The sequence below is a fragment of the Pelophylax lessonae genome (genome assembly GCF_965119305.1).
Source record: "Pelophylax lessonae genome assembly, chromosome: 4".
Classification (NCBI taxonomy): domain Eukaryota; kingdom Metazoa; phylum Chordata; class Amphibia; order Anura; family Ranidae; genus Pelophylax; species Pelophylax lessonae.
In genome coordinates this window covers 343,619,718-343,640,111 of record NC_138771.1, presented here as the reverse complement: position 1 = coordinate 343,640,111, position 20,394 = coordinate 343,619,718, and the positions used below count along the sequence as shown (strand labels likewise).

At 41.7% G+C, this 20,394-nt stretch overlaps 1 protein-coding gene across 3 annotated transcripts in view; it reads right to left on the bottom strand.

Annotated features, from left to right (window-relative positions):
* PPP2R2B (protein phosphatase 2 regulatory subunit Bbeta) overlaps window positions 1-20,394 on the bottom strand; it is a 599,706-nt gene that overhangs the window by 75,144 nt on the left and 504,168 nt on the right. For all 3 annotated transcript variants that reach the window (XM_082253120.1, XM_082253121.1, XM_082253122.1), the window contains one exon: window positions 18,507-18,619. In XM_082253120.1, coding sequence (XP_082109246.1) covers window positions 18,507-18,619 — 113 coding nt within the window. The remainder of the gene's footprint in view (window positions 1-18,506; window positions 18,620-20,394) is intronic.

Below are 20,394 nucleotides of genomic sequence, written 5' to 3'. Positions count from 1 at the left end.
TGCAAGTTGCAATTTGGCCCATGAAATCAAGCATATGTAGTGAATGCCTCCTGGGGACAGGACCAAGGAGAGAGCCATGCCTGATAGAGCTAAGAAAGATTGTAAGAAGTGTGGGGACTTAACACCTGGAACACTGTTACCTGCTTGAAAGTCAGACCCTTTAGCACGAGCACTGCAGGCTGCCTTGGAAAATAAAAGCACCGAATGCTGGAGGGACCCAGTACAAAGTGACTGCTACCCATGTGACAGGATCAAACACGTTTTGCTGCAAGGCAGGAAAAACCTAATTGAGGATATTAGGTAAATTCTTGGTGAAACAACTATTGGAAGTAGGAGAGGTTCAGGAAGCTACAAGGCAGCAAGAACTATCCAAGGTTGAACCAAGAATTTATTGTGCTTAGGAGAAGGGGGTTGAGAAGATGCTACCTCGCTCTGAATGGCAGGAAGAGAGTGGCAGGTATGCACATTACACTCTAGCTAGCGACAGCACTCTGTTCCTCAATGTTTTACGCCTTCCTGGGGTTAAAAGAAAATAGGGATAATAATGGTGCCCAATGGTTGTATTAAACATTGTAGTTCCCAGTACTCAGCAAGCATATATCGCCCACTCCCAAACTAATTCTTCAGAGACCAGTTCAGCTTTGCCATGACTCTGGACCCAGAAAACACTCTGTGGATAACAGTACACATTGGTCTGGAAATTGCCAAAATGCAAAACCCAGTGCCCAAAGGTCACATTCCAGAAAAGTCCTGCAAATGTTCGGTCCGGTGAGGTCCAGGCACTGCCTTCAAAAAGGGCAGATGAATGATGAGTTCACCTTCTTTATTAATAGAGCACTTTTCATTGTGGGAACCGACAGTACAGCATCTGTGAATAGAGGCAGAGGGCAGAAAAGGCTGGCATTGTCAGCATTTTTGTGCCTGTGACAGGAGCAGTCGTAACACCAGAAAATAAAAGCTGGGGGGGGGTATCTAGGAAGCAGAGAACAGAAGATTTCAAGCAACACAGCAGCTACCAACAAAAGGGATATTTTTTGTTCATTGTTAAGCACTTGCTGACGGCCCTATAGCAGTTTTACTGCTACAGGGCAGCAGCTTTGCGCCAATTTACGTATATATGCACAGGACCCTGCACTTCTGCCTGCAGAGGGGGCATGCGTGCTGTTGGCGGGCCGCTTCAGCTGTAATTTTTCGCAGCAGAAGCCGATCTGCAGGTATCGGGCGCTTGATATCCGCTGATCGTCGGGCAGACTCAGAACAGAGCTCTGCCTATGTAAACAAGGAAGAGTTCCATTCTGACTGGGGGGAAAGGGATGGCATTTGTGTTCCTGAAAAGCAGGGACTAAAATCCATCTCTTCCCCTAGTTAAAGCAGCATATACAGTAAACAAACACTGGCTAGGCACACAAGTAACCCTTTGAATGCCCTAGATGTTTAACCCCTTCCCAGCCAGTGTCATTAGTACAGTGACATTACTTTTTTTTTTAGCACTGTTACTGTATTAGCATCACTGGTTCCCACAAAGTGTCAAGTGTGTCAGTTCGTGTGCGATTGTTCACTGCAATATCACAGTACCACTATAAAAGTCACTGATTGCTGCCATTACTAGTATAAATAAATACAATCTCCAAAAATATATATCAGTTTGTAGACACAATACTGTGTTTTTTTACACATTTGTCCAGATTATTTTATTTTTTAGTTAAGCAGGCTGAAAAAAAAAAAAAAAAAACGTTCATTCATCCAAGCAAACAGGTTGGATGCAGGAAGTCTGCCTATGTCCCCAAGCCTCCCTTTCCCCCACTGGAACATTGTATTCTGATAGCAGGACCCTTCGCTGTCAGAAAAAGCGGATCAACAAAATCGACAAAGGCTTTCCAGCGTGCCTCTTGAACAAGTCAATTAATTGATCAACTTGAGCAGGGATGGCCACACACTAATTGAAATTGCCTGGTTCCTGCTAAACTGGACTAATTTCAATTAGTCTATGGCCATTTTAGAGCTTTAATGCAGCTCTGTTTTTTAAAATACTTTATTAAATGAAATAAATGAACACTGTTTAGATACCTGCATATGGTCTCTTGAAGACCCTGTACAGCAAAATTCAGACTAGGAGAGGGAAAAACAGAACAGAGAGCCAATCAGTTGAGACTACAGAGCTCATTTTCCAACAAGGAACATGTTGATAGGAGGAGAGAGAATTGCGACATAAGTCTGCTGCTTCTCTTTTTACGGTCTAGTCAAACTGGGGAAGGAAAAAGACCTGCAGAAGAGAAAGATCAGGTACCCAGCCCCTGTTTTACTTGTATATTATTTGTGTATGTAGTGGTTTGCTTGGAGTTTGGGCTTTACTTAGGACTACAGCAAAAAGCACGCTATTTAGGACAACAGCAAAAAGAGCACTTTCTAGGACAACAGCAAAAAGAGCACTTTCTAGGACAACAGCAAAAAGAGCACTTTCTAGGACAACAGCAAAAAGAGCACTTTCTAGGACTACAGCAAATAGAGCACTTTCTAGGACTACAGCAAAAAGAGCACTTTCTAGGACTACAGCAAAAAGCGCACCACTTAGGACTACAGCAAAAAGCGCACCACTTAGGACTACAGCAAAAAGCGCACCACTTAGGACTACAGCAAAAAGCGCACCACTTAGGACTACAGCAAAAAGCGCACCACTTAGGACTACAGCAAAAAGCGCACCACTTAGGACTACAGCAAAAAGCGCACCACTTAGGACTACAGCAAAAAGCGCACCACTTAGGACTACAGCAAAAAGCGCACCACTTAGGACTACAGCAAAAAGCGCACCACTTAGGACTACAGCAAAATTAGCACTATTTAGGACTACAGTTAAAAGCACGCTATTTAGGACTACAGCAAAAAGTGCACTATTTAGGACTATAGCAAAAAGCGCACTATTTAGGACTACAGCAAAAAGCGCACTATTTAGGACTACAGCAAAATGCACACCATTTAGGACTACAGAAAAATGCGCAAGTGTAAAAGTCCATTTGGTATATGTAAATTACACGTACATCTGAGCACAGGAAAGTCACAAAGCCAAAAAGCACTTTGCTACAAAGATTCAACAGTATCACAGTTGGCTTAAAATACTTTTCCATTTTCAGCTCTGACATGTAAATTACTTCAGCACTCTATTTTTATTTTAGCAACGTGATTTTGTCACTGCCAGAAAAACAGTTTTGTACAATGTCTGCCACAGAGGAATGAATGATTTAAATGCTGGCGACCAAACAGTGTGTCACAGCAGCAGCTTTAGTGGAGAGATTAGAGGACTGGCCTTGTCAGGGTCTTGTCACTATTCGGCTGTCCCCAGAGGCCTTGGCAGTAGGTGGATAGATGGTCACACAATAATGAGGGGAGAAGAATAGCATTGCATTAGTATGAGGTAGAATGCCACCACAAAGAATGCTTTTAGTTTAATCTGTCACATAAAGATGACACGGCTGAACTGCCTGCTACTGCTGTTATTTTAATTATAGCATAATTCTGTCCAAGTCACTGGCTGCTTTAATCAGGGTACCAATAGAAATAAAGAGGACCTTCCCCTTTGAAGCCCATACCTTCTACATGACATCTCTCTTACTGCCAGTGTGGAATAAACGGGGGGATGCTAGACACGGGAGGAAAAGAGAGTTTAAGATTATGCAGCAACTTAAGCTGGCCATGCATGTTAAATATCTTTTCAATTTAACCCAGATTTCTGCACAAGCCAAATTTATAGATTTCTGTGGCTGTCAGAATACCCGAATGGGGACTTCAGGTTATTGGCTGCAATCACTATTTGGTCAACTTTTTTCTGCCTTATTTCTTCAATTCCTTAAAGTCTGCAGCCAGGTGGTGACAGCAGGGTCACCCACAGCTCGAACCGAAGCTGGTTCACAGGAATCGGATGAAATCCAAGCCATATGTATGGCCAGCAATAGACTTTACAGCAGGGAGGAAGAAACTTGTTAGAAGGGATTAAGAAATGATTATACTGAACAGAGAGATGTAAGAAAGATGACCTACAAGCGATCCCAAAGGCCAGACTCCACTTAGTGTCATGAATGAGCTAAAGAAAACCGCGCTAGGACACCAAAATGTGTAAAATAATAGCAGCTGGCACAATACCATAATACATGGTATACGCAAAATCTAGTAAGCAACAGTGCAGCGCTAAATTTAAATGATAAACATATGTACTTTATGGCACAATCAGTAAAAAACTGTATAAACATATATATAAGTGCATGAAAGAAATAACTAAAAAGTCCCAAAGAAGAGCCAAATGGTAACAAGCTATCTGCTCTGCGTTGCGCTCATTTTAGCATCCGGTTGATCACTGCTGACAATCCATGCAATATGATGTGGTACCTAGCAACATAACTCTCAAACATTTTGCATTGAAGTTCAGACTTTATCCAATGTGTTATCCTATTTTGTATGCGGTAAGCTGTATGTTTTTCACCCTCGTAACTGCCAAATTCATTTGCACCGTGAGGTCATTTTCTTATCTCTATGGAAATTTTTTTTTTTTATTTTAATAATCTTTATTTTCAAGTATACAAAAAGCAACAAAAAGTGAAAGTACAAACAACATGTTAGCAAGGCTGTAACATACGAAATACACTAACATGGCATTATATTACTGGCTATGAAAAGCAAGCAAAGGCACAATCAAGGTGGACACATCTAGCAATATGAGGAGGGTGCCCATCGGCCAAACAGAGGATATCCCTCATAATAAACCTGTCTGAACCGTCTAGCACATACTCCGGGGAAGGTCCCCCAGAGCGGCCAAGCAGAATTGTGACCTACATCATATCATACGGGTAAAAAAAAGAAGCCTGAGAATAGAAACAGAGAAGTAAAAACAAGGGGGTAAGGAAAGGGTGGCCCCCAACGAGCTTGCCAAGAAAAACAGAGAAAGGAGAGGAGGAAAATTAAAGTATCCTGAAGGAGATAAAGGTGGGATGTGAGCAACACATTGTAAAGGGGGAACAATCTCAGACAACCTGGGGCACCTGTCTCAGGGGTCCAAGCCATGTGGCTTAATTATTAGGGATCTCCTCTGAGTAGAACATCCACCTTGTCCATGTGTCCTTGAATCGCGCCTGTAGGCCCTGCGTGGTCAACACTCTCCTATCTGCCTCCATAACCAAGTTAACCTCCCTCTTCCATTCAGACAGTGCAGGGCAAGAAGTCTGCTTCCAATGTCTCGGAATCAAACATTTGGCTGCATTTAGCAAAAACTGGATTACACTACGTTTATACCTCTTGACCGAGGAATGGGTGTTGTGAAACAGGTACTGCAGGGGGGTACGTTCAGGAGGGGTGATAGACAATTTTTGTATTCAGGGATGAATAGCGTCCCAAAATGGCTGTATGAGAGGGCAAACGTACCCTCCTGACCGCAAACCCTCCAGCAACGTGAGTCAGAGCCAGGAAACATCCTACGCAATTTAGAAGGTGTCCTGTACCAGCGAGACAGGAATTTGTAGGAGGATTCCTGAATCCTGGTGCTAATAGAGGAGACTCGAGTCAGACGGAAGATCTTGGTGAGCTGCGGGGGTGGGGGTAGGTCAGAATTCCACTCCCAACTCTCTCTACCGGAAAATTTCTTTTAAATAAAAAATTACATCAAAAATAGCCACGTGCTCTGTATAGGACTACAGATGTGAATCCCAACAGCCTCTGAGCTTCCCAACAGTAAAACCAGCCACCATCTTGGTTTCCATCAAACAGATCATACATGTAATTTAAAGTGCCTGTTTACTACCCATTCATTGTAAGTGCATATATTAAAACTGTACACTAAAGCGGTTAGATACCATTCTCATATTGAGTCTGATTGCGCAGTGATCTGTGAGTGATAGTGGTACGGTTGTTCGTCAAGGTGCTTGAGAGAAGATAGATGTCCCATGGAGTGTATAGAGCGCTGTATTGATAGTCCCCCTCCCTCTTTTAAACACTGGGGTGATATGCAGTTTTACTGCTGGGAAGCTCAGAGACACAGCGGGACCCACAGACTTGATGTCCACTGGCACCCGCTGTTCGTTTGGTACACAGGCAGAACGGCAGTTTATACACAGGGAAAACTGCTCATGTGTATAGTGTCCAAAACATCCAAGTCGGGTGCTCGTTAGATCCGCAATCCCGGCAGCTGTATTCATTAGAAGTAGAAAACTGCACTCCGACTTGAAGATGAATAAAAATATATTTATTGAAGAATCCAAAAATCCATAGTTGACAAAAATATCAGAGACAGGGGACAAGATTCATAATATATTTTTATTCATCTTCAAGTCGGAGTGCAGTTTTCTACTTCTAATGAATACTGAACGGCAGTTTGCCAGTGTAAATAAGGCAGATCGCCGTTCTGTCAGTACGGAAGGCATGGATCAACAGTCTCTGCAAAGCAGGGACACCGATCCATGCCTTCCACTAGTAAAAGCACCTCCCCCACTACACTAAAACACTAGCTAGGCACAGAGTTAACCCTTTGATCACCCCTGTTAACTCTTTCCCAGCCAGTGTCATTAGCACAGTGACAGTGCATATTTTTAGCACTGATCACTATATGTCACTGCTTCACAAAAAAAGATTTATCTGCTGCAATATCGCAATCCTGCTATAAGTCACTGATGGCCACCATTACTAGTTAAAAAAATAAATTTAAAAATCCCATAAATATATCACATAGTTTGCAGGCACTAACTTTTGTGCAAACCAATATACGCTTATTGGGATTTTTTTTTTTTTTTTGCAACCAAAAATATGTAGCAGAAAACATAACGACCTAAATTGATGAAGACATTTGATTTTTTTTACATTTATTAAATGTGTTTTTATGGCAGAAACTCTTGGTCCCTTTTTTGGGTCTGCTGCCATAGCAAAAGTATTTACTATAGGACAGATGTGTCACACTTGAGCTGGGCTCTGTGTGTGCATAGAGACATGCAGTTTGGCTTGCCCCCCCCCCCCCCACACAAGATTTGATTGCCGTTATAACCATTTTAATAGCCACATATGACATAAATCCACTGTGTGCCCCAAATGGGTTTATAAAAGCAGATATCATCTAAAAGTAGTAGTGACATCATAACCCGTGCAGAGAGCAACGTTGTAGGAGGGACTCAGCAGGCTCCACCCACTACAGAACACTAAAGGAGGAGGAGAATACAAGGTCAGTCTGCAAAAGGAGAGCATGGTGCATTTTTTATTAAAGGAAGCTCCAGTAATGAGGCAAAGTTTCACACTATTACTGCACAGATCTGGAAGAAATACACAAAGCATGCCAAGATCCAAGCAAGAATATACGTCTCTTGTATTCAGACAATATTGGCTTATCCAGGAGTTCGTCTTCAGCTTTTTTTTTTTTTTTGGTATGGAAATTTAAAGTGTTGATTTTGTGCAAAGAATAGTAGCCAATATCAAATAATGCAATTTCACTTTCTAAAACTCAGGCCAATGAAAAAAAAAAATCTGCTGTATTTTAGAGACCACTGAGCCTCAGAGGTACAGGGATCTAAAACAGGCAGAGCTGAATATTTTTTTCCCCTGCTGTCAAAAGCACTCAAGGTTATGTTTTCTATTGCAACCCGTGTACCGTAGAGGGATTTGACCCCAAATCTAATCTCCAAATGATGCTTTCTAGGGTGCCAAAGGGGCTGACACCTTGACTGACTTAGCAAAGATAGCGGAGTTTGCCTTATCTCCTTGCACTTTGGTCCCAGTCATGTGACAGCTGTGACAATAGGAAACTCTTCTGCTTACTGAACCGAGGAACCCAGACATATCGGTTAATTGAAAATGCAAGCTTTGAAATCAAGCCTTCCTCAGTTCAGCGGTCTAGCAATAGGGAACTGGTCTTTGGGAAATATCAAAATATAAAAATATAAATATGAGAAGGGAGGTACAGTTTTCATAAGATAACTAAAAACAATGATGCATATCACGTCAGAAAATTGTAAACATTCAGTAAAGAAAGTGACATTCAAGTAATTTAAAGGGTAACTCCACTTTCTTAGGGAAAAAAAAAAATCAGCAAAGAAAGAAAACAATATAGCGTATACAATTGCGACACAAATTATATTGTAATTGAATGTTATTAAAAATGACCTTTCCTTTTCAATCTGCAGCTGTTGTAACTTTCTGAAATTGCAATGCAATATGGCTACCTGGAGCTGTTCTGTACACAGAATGTATACTGACCACACCCCAGAAACAATTTCCTGCTTGTGGTTTCCCAATTTTCCCAGTAGTTTGCCTAAGATACAAGTCAGATTTCTGGCATCCCCTGCAAAAAGTCATTTTTGGAGAGTTTCTCCCAATAGGAACACGCCTAAAGGGATGCAGGCCCAGCAGATTTCCTCAGAGCTCTGCAGCTGCCACAGCTGATAGATAATTATGAAACCACTCCCATTAGACCCACTCAGCACAGAGGAACAATGATTTCTTCAGAATAACAAAAGGTAGGAATCTGCAACAAAGTTTGTTAAAATCCCTGCAATATACAAAGATCACCCAAAGGGGAATGTTTTTTCTCAACAAAAGTGGAGTTCCGCTTTAAGACAGTGGCAATAGTTGTGGGTTCTTATGAATATCCAGTTTAGGAGTTTGCAAACCACACAGTGCCTGCTACTAGTTGATGATTTCCAATCCATAGCTCCTATGCCATCCATTTCTCATCTTGACAACTATGCTTAAGTGCTGTAGTGCAGCACCCGGGATATGAATACGTTCTTCTGATCCTAGTGCTGGGACCAAACACTTCTTCTGTGGTAATGGGATTGTTTTTAAAAATCGAAGAGAAAGGTCTTTGCATTTTTCAATGATAGGTTTGTAGCGATTATTTCTTTATCATCTGTGTAACTGGGGGCATGGCAGGTGTGTTCTCCTTCCAGAAAGTTAGCAAGTTTGCCAGTCAGATAATATGCCATATTAGTAGGGGAACCAAAAAGGAAAAAACCCTCCAAGGGTGGGACTATTTGTAGGCCAAAAATATTGACAAATTAAAAAAAAAAAAAAAACACGTTTCCTTCTTTTATATATTTGGCTATATTTTTGGTGTCCGATTATGCCTACAAATAGTCCCAACCTTGGAGGGTTTTTTCCTTTTGGTCTATAATTGGGATGATGGCATTCCTGCAGTCCCTCACCGTCACCACCTCCTCCTCTTTTCATATTAGTAGGGTCAAGAGGAGCACAGGAGAAAATCCACCAAATTCAAAGAGATACTGCAACTGCCATACGTCTGTGTTCTATCTCAGGCACAAAAAGGCTTATAGAACGCAATTTACATTTTTAATATGGAGAAATTAAAGTGAGTTCGTACAAAAGCTCCAGCTGATAAAAAGCCCTGAGAGTAGGTAAAGTGACACATACATGAATCAGCTTACGCTAGACTTCTCTCGTCAGTCAAAATTTTTAGGAGATCCAGTTCTGGAAATGTATCTAAAGCCCAAGCCTTTCCCCCCCCCATTTTGTATGCAGTATAGTATGGGAGAAAACATCTCTCCCTTTAAAGCCCCTTCTCCAGTATAAATGCAGTTTCTTCGTTATTTGCATCTCATTGCTGTTTTTGCTATACTTCTGGTGCTTCAACTTGCAGCTCTCCTACAAACAAGCTATTGTCTGCACACCTCTACTCTCCTCTTGTCCAGTCAGAGAACGCTTTGTATTCTAAGAACCCATTTACAAAAACACAAAGCATTCCATAAATAGGCAGCATGGTGGCTAAGTGGTTAGCACTTCTCTAGCACTAGGGATGTTGGTGGAAACCCCAACCATGGCAATACCTGCATGGAATTTTCATGTTCTCCTTGTGCCTGCATGGATTTTCCTCCAGGTACTCTCTGGTTTCCTCCCACAGTCTAAAGAAATGCTGATAAGTTTGGCTGGCTTCTGTCTAAATTGTCCTTAGTATGTATAGTTACGTTATGGATTCTCCTTGTGGCATCTGGTGCCCGCCTGATATAAATCCCATTGGGTCCCTATTGATCAGAGAGGGATGGAATGTGCATCAGACATTTAGCCATGAGTTTTGCATAAATCTTGACATCAGTATTTAGTAGTGATATTGGGCGGAAATTAGCTGGGATGACAGAGTCCTTGTCAGGTTTAGGCTAAGTGACCACCTGGGCTCTCAACATCTCAGGAAGGATGATTGTTGGGACGCTGCAGTGAGAACTGTGGTTAGATGAGGGGTGAGAATGGCACCAAAAATGTTGTATTAGTCATTGGGAAGACTGTCAGGTCCTGGGGCTTTTGCGGGGGGCAAGGAAGCAATATTTTTAACAATTTCTGTGTCAGAGGGGTAGGTTGAGGGTGGCCAGACATTCTTTATCTCGGAAGAGGATGGTTGAGGAGTGTCCGGATCCTCAGGAGATTATATAACGCTCCATAATAATTGGCAAACCAGTCTGCTATTTCTTGAGGGTTAGTCATTTGTGTTTAAGGGCAGGGTGGATAAGATGGGAAATTCTGAATTTTGCCTGAGTAGTTGTTCTTCTGTTTGCCAGATATTCCCAAGCCTTATTGGCACTTGCACAGAAACAGAGCTTAAGGCTCCGGATAGGTTTGTCATATTGTTTAATGAGGAGAGACCGCAGCTCCCCTCTGAGTTTAGCGAGGGAACTGGAGGTAGAGTAAGAAGGGTTAGTTTTGTTACTTGTTTCCTAGTATGTATGAATGTGAGTTAAGGACCTCATATAAGATTGTAAGTTACTTAAGGGCAGGGACAGATGTGAATGTACAATATAGGTAAACAAGTAAATAGAAAGGGGAGAGGAGAGGCGGGCAGTGAAGAAAATGAGAGAGGGCACCACCATCTAAGTGTAAGCCATTTATTAATATGAAATTAAAATAAGGTAATGCACTCATTAGGAAATAGATGGAATCAGGGTGTCATCAATGTAATTGAAGTCATCTGTGGAGTGACCTTAAAATGCAGAGCTTGGCAGGAAAGCTGCTGGGGGTGCAGAGTTGGGCCAGGAAGCGGCTGGATGGAGAAAAATGAGGGACTGCTGTAATGTGCTGAGCTGGAATGCCTGCTCCGCAGTTTCCAGGTATCTCTGGCCCTCTTGGCAAGGCTCCGTTCCTTTGTCAAACCAAAAGCCCCAAACCACATAACCACAGCCCCTTCTATGCAGTGACGTCATTTGAAACGCCTTCATGCAGAGCCAATCCTTGCCTAGTGGGCCGTAGATACCCAAAAGCCAACAAGCAGACAGTTTGTGTACCAGCTCTGCACATCACAGCAGTTCGTCATACTTGAAAGTACTGTAGTTTGTCACAATTCCATGAGCGTAGGGAAATTAAAAGCATGACATATTAGGTATATATTTACTCGGAGTAGCATCTTTTGCATTTTACCAAAAAATGATTTTGTTGTGCATTAAAATTCATTAAAGTGTATTTTCTCCAAAAAACGTGTTTTTTGGAGAAAATAATTGTCACTATTGTGACATAAAAAAATTGCAACACCATTTTATTCCCCAGGGGCTCCAAGTAATTTTCTAACAAAAAAAATTGCAGATTTTGACATGCATGTGAGAAGCATCAGAACTGGCTTGGGCAGCTAGCGGTCAAGTGTCTTCATACAATTACATTAAATAAACCAACCCCAATGGACACCAGAGAAACAGAAACCAAAAGTGTGAAACTAGTGGCGCGTGCAACAACCTGACTGGGATTCTAACCCTACCCTTTCCAAGGCAAAATATTAAGGCAACCTGACTGGGGTTCTAACCCTACTCTTTCCTTTCCAAGGCAAAATATTAAGGCAACCTGACTGGGGTCCTAACCCTACCCTTTCCTTTTCAAGGCAAAATATTAAGGCAACCTGACTGGGGTCCTAACTCTACCCTTTCCTTTTCAAGGCAAACCATTAAGGCAACCTGACTGGGGTCCTAACCCTACCCTTTCCTTTTCAAGGCAAAATGTTAGGGTTGACATTAGGCAAAAACAAACAAGTAGCGCCAACATCAGCTGATTTTTAGATTATAGTTTGGAGTAGTCATTCTACTTTCCCTTCATATACTATTCACAATTATTCTGAAAAAGTAAACATAATACAAGTCAAAATTCAAGTTTTTTATTTATTTTTTGACAAAAAACAGACAACTATCAAAGAGACTTGTCATTCTATCTAGCCAAAAATGTAATTTCCTGAAAACCGCACCAATTTAAATGCAATGTCTGTCGAGAAGCTGCAGTGTGTGAATCCAGGACTCGGCATGTCTGAACTGAGCACCGTGTGTATGTGCGACTTAGCAGGAGCTCTCAGTAAGCTGTCACCCTGGGGAATAAAGGCAAGACAAGGAAGATGAGCTTCATCACACTTGGCTCAGTTCAGCAGCTCAGGCTCAGCAGTCACATCTGCTACATGGAACCGCTCCAAGAGGATATCCATCCCTTCACTGAATTTGAATGCAGGCAAAACAACTTGCTGCCTTTTTCTGTGACCTCCCTCTGGCCTTTGAAGTCTTTTTATAAATACAGCAGAAGAGTGTCAGGCAGGTCTGCAACACTTTGAATATAAGAGCTATGACAGCGGGAAGAAAAACAGCCACTTAGCTGTCATGAGGCTGCAGTTACTCTAGACCTATGTGCCTCTGGCTGAGCTATCTATAGATTCTAGTAGCAGGTAGTGCTGCAGATTTTTTTCATAGATGCATTCATTAAAATAAGTGACCGATCATATTAGATAAGATGACATACTGGATAAGATGACACGACAAGTGTAAAATTATGCAGAGAGAGAGATCAAGGAATTATTATAGCTTAAAACAAGAGATTGCAATAGTCAGACATTTGTTACAATACTAAAACCTCGCGCACACTGGGGCTCTTCTGAACCATTTTTTCATGGCATGAGCAGCTGCTAGAACATTCCTTAACAGTGTTTTTTCAAGCGCATTTGGGCCATATTAATTTATTCCAGCCATTGAAATGCAAAAAAAAAAAAAACATGCTCAAGCGCGAACATGTGGTTAGGGTCTGGGATTAAAAAGTACCATTTCAGTCTTTTCAGAGGACACCAAGCTTTGAAGGAATAACTTCTTTACAGGATGTCTCCAACTTACAAGATGACCTCAATGTTTCATTGGGCAACTATGTGGCAAATGAGGTTTAATGTTGATGAATGTAAAGTTATGCACTTGGGGGCTAAGAATATGCATGCAGCATACATACTAGGTGGAGTAGAACTGGGGAAATCCATAGCGGAGAAGGATCTGGGTGTTCTGGTAGATCATAAGCTTCATAATAGCATGCAATGCCAAGCTGTGGTTTCCAAAGCAAGCAAAGTCCTTTCTTGTATTAAAAGAGGCATGGACTCCAGAGACAGAGCAATAATTTTGCCCCTGTACAAATCATTAGTAAGACCTCATCTGGAATATGCAGTTCGGTTTTGGGCACCAGTTCTTAAAAAGGATATGGAGAATTGGAGAAAGTGAATGGAAGGGCAACCAAACTGATAAGAGGCATGGAGGAGCTCAGCTATGAGAAAAGATTAGAGGAACTGAATTTACTCTCTCTTGAGAAGAGGAGATTAAGGGGGGGGGGGGGGGGGAGATATGATCAACATGAATAAATACATAAGGGGTCCATATAGTGAATTTGGTGTTGAGTTGTTCAATTTAAGGTCAACACAGAGGACAAGGGGGCACTCTTTACGTCTAGAGGAAAACAGATTTCATCTCCAAATACGGAAAGGTTTCTTCACCGTAAGAGCTGTGAAAATGTGGAATAGACTCCCTCCAGAGGTGGTTCTGGCTAGCTCACTAGATTGCTTTAAAAAAGCCTGGATTCTTTCCTGGGTGTACTTAATATAAGTGGGTACTAATATTTATAGGTAAAGTTGATCCAGGGAATATCCGATTGCCTCTCGGGGGATCAGGAAGGAATTTTTTTCCCTTGCTGTAGCAAACTGGATCATGCTTTGCTGGGGGTTTTTCACCTTCCTCTGCATCAACTGCGGGTATAGGATTGTATATATGGGATTGTGTGGTTGGGTTTTCATTACGTTTTTTTTTTTTTGTTCTTTTTTATGGGTTGAGCCAGATGGTCTTTTTTCAACCTGACTATGTAACTATGTAAGATGGGTTTACCCACATTTAGGTGTGTCAATTTTTTTTTATGCTCAAAAGCTCCTCTCCCGAACGCGCAAGTTTTTTTTTGCCTCTAAAAGCCTATAGAGTGAAAGGACACAAAAATTAACATGCCCGCAAGTTTAGAGGCAGATGGGAAAATAAAAAAGCTCAAAAGCCTGTAAAAGCAGCATTTTGGAGGTCAAGTGTGCATGAAGCCTAAAGCTCAAGATCTAAGAAGTTTATGGCTTTGTGCTTTATTATGAGATTATATAACCAAGAACATGCACAGCTCAGCCTTATAACCAAGTCGTATTCTGTCCAGTTCTGGTCGCCAGTCCTCAGGAGGGATGTGTTGGAGCTGGAGAAAGTCCAGAGAAGGGCAACTAAACTGATTAGGGGGTTGGAGGACCTTACCTATGAAGAGCGGCTGCAATCGCTCGATTTATTTTCCCTGGAGAAAAGACGTCTGAGAGGGGACATGATAGCAATTTATAAATATCTTAATGGGGATCTCAGCTTAGAAGAAAAGCTGTTCATTCGAAGGAATTGCATGAGGACTCGAGGACATACAATGCGATTAGAGGAGAAGCGTTTTAACCTCAGGCAACGTGGGGGGTTCTTTACTGTTAGGGCTACAAGATTGTGGAATTGTCTACCACAAGAGGTGGTTTCTGCGGGTAGTATGGTGACTTTCAAAAGACTCTTAGACTTACATCTCAAGGATCAGGAGATTGAGGGCTATGTTAGATGATTACAGTCACACACACCTACACAGGTTGAACTGGATGGACTATTGTCTTTATTCAACCTCACCTACTATGTAACTATGTAAGAACATTTACAGATCAGCCATAACTTTATGACCACTGACAGGTTAAGTGAACATTCTCGTTACAATAACATTTGAAAGTTGGGGGATATACAGTATTAGGCAGCGAGTAAACATGTTCTATGTGAAGCTAATGCATTGGAGACAAAACTGGGCATCACCGTTTGTTGTGTATGGTGCTGCATAGCCACAGACCAGTCAGAGCGCCCACGCTGGCCCATGTCCACAACCAAAATAACCTACAATGGTCATGTGAGCTTCAGAATTGGACCAAGGAGCGATAGAGGAAGGGTGGCCTGGTTTGATGAATCACATTTTCTTTTACATCATGTGGATGGCTGGGTGTATGCAAGTCGATTACAATTTACAAAAGATGGCACCAGGATGCAATATGGGAAGAAGGCAAGCTGGTTGAGGCAGTGAGATTCTTTTGGGAAACCTTGGGTCCAGTCATTCATATGGATATTACTTGACATGTACCACCTACCTAAACATTATTGCTGACTAATACACACTACTGAAATTTTTTTCCCCTGATGACAGTGGCCTCTTTTAGTGGGGAAATGCACTCTGCCACACTGAAAACATAGTTCAATAAGGATTTGAGGAAGACAACAAGTTTAAGGCGTTCGCTTGGTCTCCAAAGCCTCCAGATCTAAATCCAATTCAGCATCTGCAGGATGTGATGGGAATAAAAGTCTAATCCACAGAGGCCCCACCTTTCAACCCACAGTGGCAGTGCTGTGCATGAAAATCCACTGAAATTTGCACTATTCAGGGCTAATAACTATACTGTTTATTGCTTGTATAATGGTCATAAATATGTCAAGACTGGGTCAACCCATGCCTCTGGGTCCACTGAAACCCCAACTGGATCTGCAGAACCAAGACTACATTATGATGTGACACTAGTTTTTTTTAAGTACCTATTCATAAAACTTTGTTGGTTTGTTTAGGATAGCGTAGAGACGTATTGGAACCTCGGTCAGGTTTTATTGCTGCCTATACAGCCATTGGGAGATTTACTCTGTTTGTGCTGGAGACCATTGCTACAAGGACAAAAAGTGGTAAAAAATCCAACATTTGAGTTGTCAAGGGGAAACCTACCATTGTAGACACCTGTTCTGGTTACAACTATGAAGGGTTTGAGGGAGGTATAAGGGGTAAAAACCTGTGCTGGTGCAAAAAAGATGTACTCTATACCACAAAGGTTCGTAACACATATCCATTATAACAATCCCATATTTCAATAAATTCTACATCCATAAATAAAAAATTCCATCCGTGAATAATAAATCCAATGGTGCATCATTTGGTACACCTTTCCAGCATTCGGATCATCTGTACTCTCCAGATTTTTCACTCTACCTTTTGGGCAGTTTTGGTTCATCTGGGACACGCAAGCAGAGGTCTGTAGTCTAGGAAGCAGACAGGAGGAATCTGCTGAAGCTGAGGGGAGACCACAGAGAGCACAGCAGCCTGTCTGGAGACCGGGGGGAGAAAGATACAGTGCTAACGTGGTACTGTGACAGATCCTTCCTGTCCCTGCTAAACCCCGATTGGAGAACTGTGAGATCTTACAAAGGGAAGTTTTCAGGAGGTAGTAACAGAATCGAAGTGCATGACCTTCCATGCAGGATCTGCTGTATTTCATCCAGATCAGAAGCAGAGACTATAAGTGACATATGTTGAATACTGGAAGCACAGAAGAGTTTGCTCCTTTGTGATAGTAGTCCTCTTTTGCATGAAAGTGGATGCCTTCCAAATGCAGAAGCGTTATTTGAGCCACCAGCCTGGAGGATCTAATTAACGTGATTGAAACTTTGTTTTGTAGGGTCTGTTACTCTGGTAAGTGCATTGTGATGGTGGAGATATTCACAGCACTAGATGGTGATAGCATGTGAAGTTTGATGCACCATTGGATCAATTATTTATAGATGGACACGTGCACTACTATTTATGGACTTACGACTTATTGAAACAGGGGATTGTTATAATGGGTATGCAATAGCGCAACATACCACATGAAAAAAACTGAAGGGGTTTTAATATAATTTCTACGTTATTTATATCAGGTTACATGAAATTACATGAAATTATAGCACTTTTGTCTACAATGTTTTCACATTGCATTATAAAATCTCTCTTCCATACAAGACCGCTGTCAGTGGACCAAAAAGCTCAAAACCCTTTTGAATAATAGGTACCTTGCTGTCTTGGAATTTAGCCTGCAACTTTAACACAGCAAATATCCACGGCAGTTCTATGTAGTGAGATTGCTGTACAAATATTGGTAATGCCTTCTCAACACAGCCTGGGTAAACTCCGATTGATTACATATCTTATACAAGGCTAAATTTTCAATACAGATGACCAGACTGCTGTAAGAACATATCAGTCCCATGGAATTCTATTGCATGCAAACACCTATATTTATAGAAGACTTAGAATTACAATTTTAGGTTAACCTGCAATCCTGATGTAAAAACATTCAGTATATACAAATGACTGGCAAGCAAATAAAGAAAAAAAGGCAACATGGGTAAGCAACCTGTAATATTTGTACACCAAGTAATTGGTTCTATTTATAATAACATTTGCTTCATACAACTGCCAAGAATAATCCCTGTAATGTGACTAATATTCCTATTTACTTTGTCTACTCCATCTAGTGGCCATAATGCAGTATTTTACTTGTTGAGGTATTTAAGGAACATACCGTATTGTAACCACTAGATGATGCTGACTATTATAGGAAATACACATATTACATGGATTACTGCCAATGGCTATGTGAATGCTGAGACGGTCGCACAGTGTTTTTTTTTTTTTTTTTACATAAATAGACCTCAAAGTGTTTTGCTAAGCTAGGGTTCATCAGGCATTCTATGCCCACTGTGCCGTTCACAAGATTACTCTACAGATCCACTAAACACAGTCCATTATCTGGTTGCAGGAAAGTCATTCTTCTCAAGGTCAACATTTTTTAAGTTCTGATAAGCTGCTGAAATTTTAAACGATATGTCTGGAAATGCTATTAATTTCTCTTTGATGTATATCAAGCTGTAATTTACACCTAAAGCAGTTCCACACTGGGGAAACTGTAGACTATTGATCAGTGCCAGGCTGAGCGACTTTACCAGGAAGCAGGCACTCCCTCTGGTGTTGGCAGATCCATGGCACCCTGAAAGCGACGCTATATTCCAGCCACAACTACAGCAAATGTAATAGCTCCCGGTGTCAAAAGGGAGGAAACGCGTTCTTTACTATATTTGAGGTAGCAGAGTTAGATTTTCAGCGTAGGTTCTTTCTAACTGCAGAATAAAAGCTTACTTTTTAACCTTATATTGCCCTGTAGCTACAAAAAATGATGTAAAATGAAAAGAATGGCAAAGGATCTCAAACATTCAATGAACAGTCCCAATTGGGACCAAATTGTTCCTGACAAATAATTCCTTTTGATTCAAGTATATAAGCCTGGAGCCTTTATCACTCATTTTAAAATCAGATGGAAATGCATTAATAACAAACACATTCTGGAATCCGAAATAACGTCAATGTGAGAGCAGCGTTCTTACTCTAAGCGTAGTTATTGTGCATGGGTCACGCAGTCTTCCTTCTTCATCTTTCAAGTTATAGCCCTCTGGTCTCTTGTCACGCTCACTGACTTTCCATAGTTTTACAGTTTTGTCTGGGAAAAAAGAGAAAAAATACAAAAATGTTAAGTATTTTAAACATGAAGCAAATTCTTTCAGTTTGCAGGCAAAAAGTCCCTCAGCTCAAACTACTTAAGCTCATGTAATAACTGTGTGTGTGTTTGCAACAGTCATGAGCAACCAACCCCACATTTGCCTTTATCAATATGGTCAGATGAGCTACTGACTCCTGATTGGTTGCCATTCATCTTTGCCCACTACTGTTTTCCGTATTATGCAACAATAAAAAAATACTAAGTGTGAGAATGCGTTAGCCCTCAATAGCAAGAAACATTTTTTTTTCTCAAGTCACAAAAGTGGATTTCTAGCAGACCTTATGGTATTTTCCATAATTAAAATACATTGCGCCCCCTCATATTTTCAAGCTAACCCAAATTATGAACACCACCACCTTATTTAGCATACACTGGTGCTTTCGGGCACATGTACACCTTTGTTATAGCAGTTGCAGCGCTAATCAATTACTCAAAAAGAACCCACATCCAAGGGGGGAACACAAGTGCAATCTTCTGATGTGTTATCGAGACCACCCCCGACACCCAATCCCACAGCCACTTACCAATTATCATAGACCCTCACTACAAAGGTCTATGGAGGGAAAAGATCATAAGCACCAGGGGGCTACACGTTTTCTTGGTTCGTTATGGGATTCTGTTCCTGTAGGATTTGCAAGCATGAACCTATCCATGAGGTTGGATGATTTTGTGGTTTTTGTTTAATTCCTGCCTTACAGGTCATATACCCCCCTCCTGCGGGTGACCCATTGCGGTGGACTTATTCTGTTTGACGTGTTCCATGGGCCCTTGGGGCTAGATCCACATCACCTATTCCACGCTGTTTGTCTTGCACTACAGAAATGTCCTTTTTTGAAACATCTTCAACAGCCCTCATCGGGGACTTTAATCGACAGCAAGGGGTCTGACCGCTTAGGGGTCTGACCGCTTAGAGCAACCGATCAGAGAGGGATGCCGCTAATATACGAATAAAGGAGAGGAATGCTGTGGTGAAAAGTTGACAGGATTCCAGTGCCTCCTTTGCCTATAAATGATCTACTTCTTTAATAGAGCTTTGTAGTGAGGGTCTATGCTAATTGGTAAAAGGCTGTAGAATTGGGTGTCGGTGGTGGTCTCCATAACACATTATCAGAAGATTGCACTTGTGTTCCCCCCTTGGATGTGTCTTCCTTTTGAATAATTGATTATTATTGGATTAAAATCCATCAACACATCGTCTCACCCCGCTCTGCACATGCTCAGTTTCTCTCTATTCTCAGCGCTGTGCCTAAAATCAGAGCCACTAGATGCAGATCAGCTGACAGCTTTAAAGTGGTTAAGCCATGCAACAACCTTGCAACAATCCCATCTACTATGTTAAATGTCCCCAGTGCATTCGTTTTTAAAAAAAAATGCTGCTGTGTACCTAAATTCAGAGTGCCGATCAGCGCTCACGTGACTGGCCGCCTCTCTCCTCTCTCGAGCTGACAGCAAAGCAGGCGGGGCTGAGAAACCCCCACTGACGTCAGCCAGGAGAGGAGAGAGGCAGCCGAGGCGGCCGATCATGTGAGCACTGATCAGCGCTCTGAAATCAGGTAAACAAATGCACTGGGGACATTTAACGTAGCAGGGAGGATTGTTGCAAGGCTGTTGCATTATGAAAGCAGTAGGAGGGGAAGATCGTGGAGTGGACAGAGTTGACAGGCAAGGAGGGGGGAGGAGGACAGAGGTAGACACAGGAGAGCTGCAGATAGAAG